This window comes from Dermacentor silvarum, chromosome 3, assembly GCF_013339745.2.
Source record: "Dermacentor silvarum isolate Dsil-2018 chromosome 3, BIME_Dsil_1.4, whole genome shotgun sequence".
Lineage (NCBI taxonomy): Eukaryota > Metazoa > Arthropoda > Arachnida > Ixodida > Ixodidae > Dermacentor > Dermacentor silvarum.
Window position 1 is genome coordinate 98,905,274 of NC_051156.1, and position 2,544 is coordinate 98,907,817.

The window sequence follows — 2,544 nt, forward strand, 5'->3', positions numbered from 1 at the left end:
AGAAACGCGTTAGAAACGTGCAGTACTCTCTAGTAAGGGGGAGAGGCCACAGCGTCTTACGCAGCCGTTTACACATGCCGGAACGTGCACCGCGTTTGCCGTCGCCATCACATGACTGCTGAGAGAGTATAACCCCCGTATTCATAAACGCTCCTCGACTTGAACTTGACTTGCCACCGCCTTCAACGCGTTTCGAACGCGCTGCCCAAGGCGGTGGAAAGTCAAGTTCAAGTCGAGGAGCGTTTATGAATACGGGGGTAAGGCAGAGAGGCCACAGCGTCTTACACCAGCTTCTTACACGGGCCGTAACGCGCTCGCACAAACGCGTTAGAAACGCGCAGTCTTTCGTTAATGTTGGGTATTTATTGTCATCGTGGTGCGTGTGTCCATGTGCACTTCGTGGCGTAGTGATTCTGCTCCTGGACGCCGTGCGGTACAGACGCAGAATGGAGGGCTCCTCGAGAACTGCGACAGCGGCCGATGTTGGCCGTGGTGCACCGTGCTCTGCGTTGCCCAAGGATTACCGTGTCATCTTGCCTCCGTTACCAACAGGTGAAGGACAAAGGCGCGCAGTTGTGTTACACTGCGACGTTACTGGACGCCCGTATAGAATCGACGACTTCCGGAAGCCCTTGAAGGATGCTGGAATAATTCAGCAGGTAGGCGGCATTGGTGCATACCAAATGTCTCACGTGTGGCTGCTGAACTTGAAGACAGATGAGGCAAAGCAAGCGCTGCTAGACGCCGGACCGCTACTGGTGAAGAATCGGCCGTGCCTCATTATTGACCCGGCACGGCAAGAGCTCAGGATCAAGCTACACTGGGTCGCTTTCGATGTTACTTCTGAGACCATACGACGAGCCTTTCGAGAGTATGGTGAGGTAAAGGAAGTCATCAGCGATCGGTGGAAGGCGGAGGACTTTGCAGGTGCCGAGTCAACCACTCGTCTCGTGCGTCTTTTTCTGCGTGAGGGTGTCACACCAGACCGCGTCCCGCATCAGATGCGCCTTGGTAGTGGCACTGCGCTTGTGGTTGTACCTGGACGTGCGCCGTTATGCCTTCGTTGCCACAATACTGGACACATCCGACGTGAATGCCGAGTGCCCAGGTGCGCAGCTTGCCGAGCGTTCGGGCATGAGCAGGCTAATTGTACTCGCTCGTACGCCAGAGTTGCCAGCGCAGGCGGAGACGTGGATCGGAGCGAGATGCTCATGGACGAAGAAGAAGCGGAGAGCGTGGCTGCAGTGGCGGCGTCTACCAGCCACGCGGCCACGGCGGTCGCGTCCACCAGAGACGCCGTCTCGCAAGAGAACACGGCCGCAGACGCTCAGGCAGGAGACGCCACTCAGGCAGGCGCATCAACAGTGCAGCACGAAGAAGAGGAAGTTTCGCCAGAACGCACTTCGGAAACAGACTTTTCAAAGCAGCAGCCGCCAACAAGCGTGTCTGGGACTGATGGGAAAACAGATACACTCAGAACTGCAGCAAGCGAAGCCGTCGCGCCGCTGGGAGACAATGACTCCACGGGCGAAGCTGCAATGGACGCCGAGGCAACACCTGCGAAGCGTCGACTCAACGAAGCAGGCAAGACATCACAAGACACGCGGCTGCGAGCAATGGAGAGGCGTGAGAACGTGCCCGGAACCAAGAAGCCTCGTGTGGCCAGCGAACAGCGGTCGGCGTCGCTTACGCGCGGCGGCGGCGGCAAGTCGACGCTCTAGGCGTCGACTGGACTGTCGGACACTATACGGCAAGGTATATGGAGGGAACGCCGTAGGCTCGGTATGGTATCACTCACCAATATGGAGTCCTTGGAGAGGGCGATAAAAATTGCTACACTTATTGTCCGTGGGCTTACTGCCAAGAGGCGGCAAAATCAACTTTACCGTCTAGTAACGCAGCACGACCTAGATATTGTAGCCATTCAGGAGACCAATGTGGAGGGAGAGGACCAGACGGAGCGTATGGTGCGTCCTTTTGCGAGACGCTATGAAGTTTGTGTTGCCCATGCGGTAGGCTTGTCTTCGGGGTGCATTTTGTTAATTCAGCAGAGCCTTGGTTCTGTAGTGCAGTCGGTGAATACCTGTGAGTCAGGCCGTTTCATTGTATGTGACTTTTCCCTGTCATCAGAAAATTGGCGTGTAATTTGTCTGTACGCACCAACTAAGGCTCAAGAGCGAAGGGAATTTTTCGAAATTGAGTCATACTTGAAGTGTGAGCGCAGACTAATTTTAGCGGGAGATTTCAATTGTGTCTGTGCGGGCCGTGACAAAACCAGCGGGAAAAAACACAATGATGCGAGTACTGCCGTTTTGAGAGATATGACCGCCGAATTTCATCTAGAAGATGTGGGTGAATGTCTTTGCAGCGGAAAATCAGTCATTTTTACTCACTTTCAGGGTACGAGCCATGCTAGACTTGACAGAGTGTACGTGTCAGCTGAGTTTATTCCTTTGTGTCGGGATTACAGTGTCACACCTGTTGCGTTTAGTGATCATTGTTTGGTTTCTTTCTGTGTTGGAAAACAAAGAAGGAATAACAAAG

General features: G+C 54.2%; 1 protein-coding gene across 1 annotated transcript; it reads left to right on the forward strand.

The window, feature by feature from the left end:
• The first annotated feature begins 446 nt into the window (after positions 1 to 446).
• LOC125944302 (uncharacterized) lies at positions 447 to 1,721 on the forward strand. The gene has a single exon (XM_049664665.1). It carries the CDS (start codon positions 447 to 449, stop codon positions 1,719 to 1,721), a length of 1,275 nt encoding a protein of 424 aa, XP_049520622.1.
• The last annotated feature ends 823 nt before the right edge of the window (positions 1,722 to 2,544 follow it).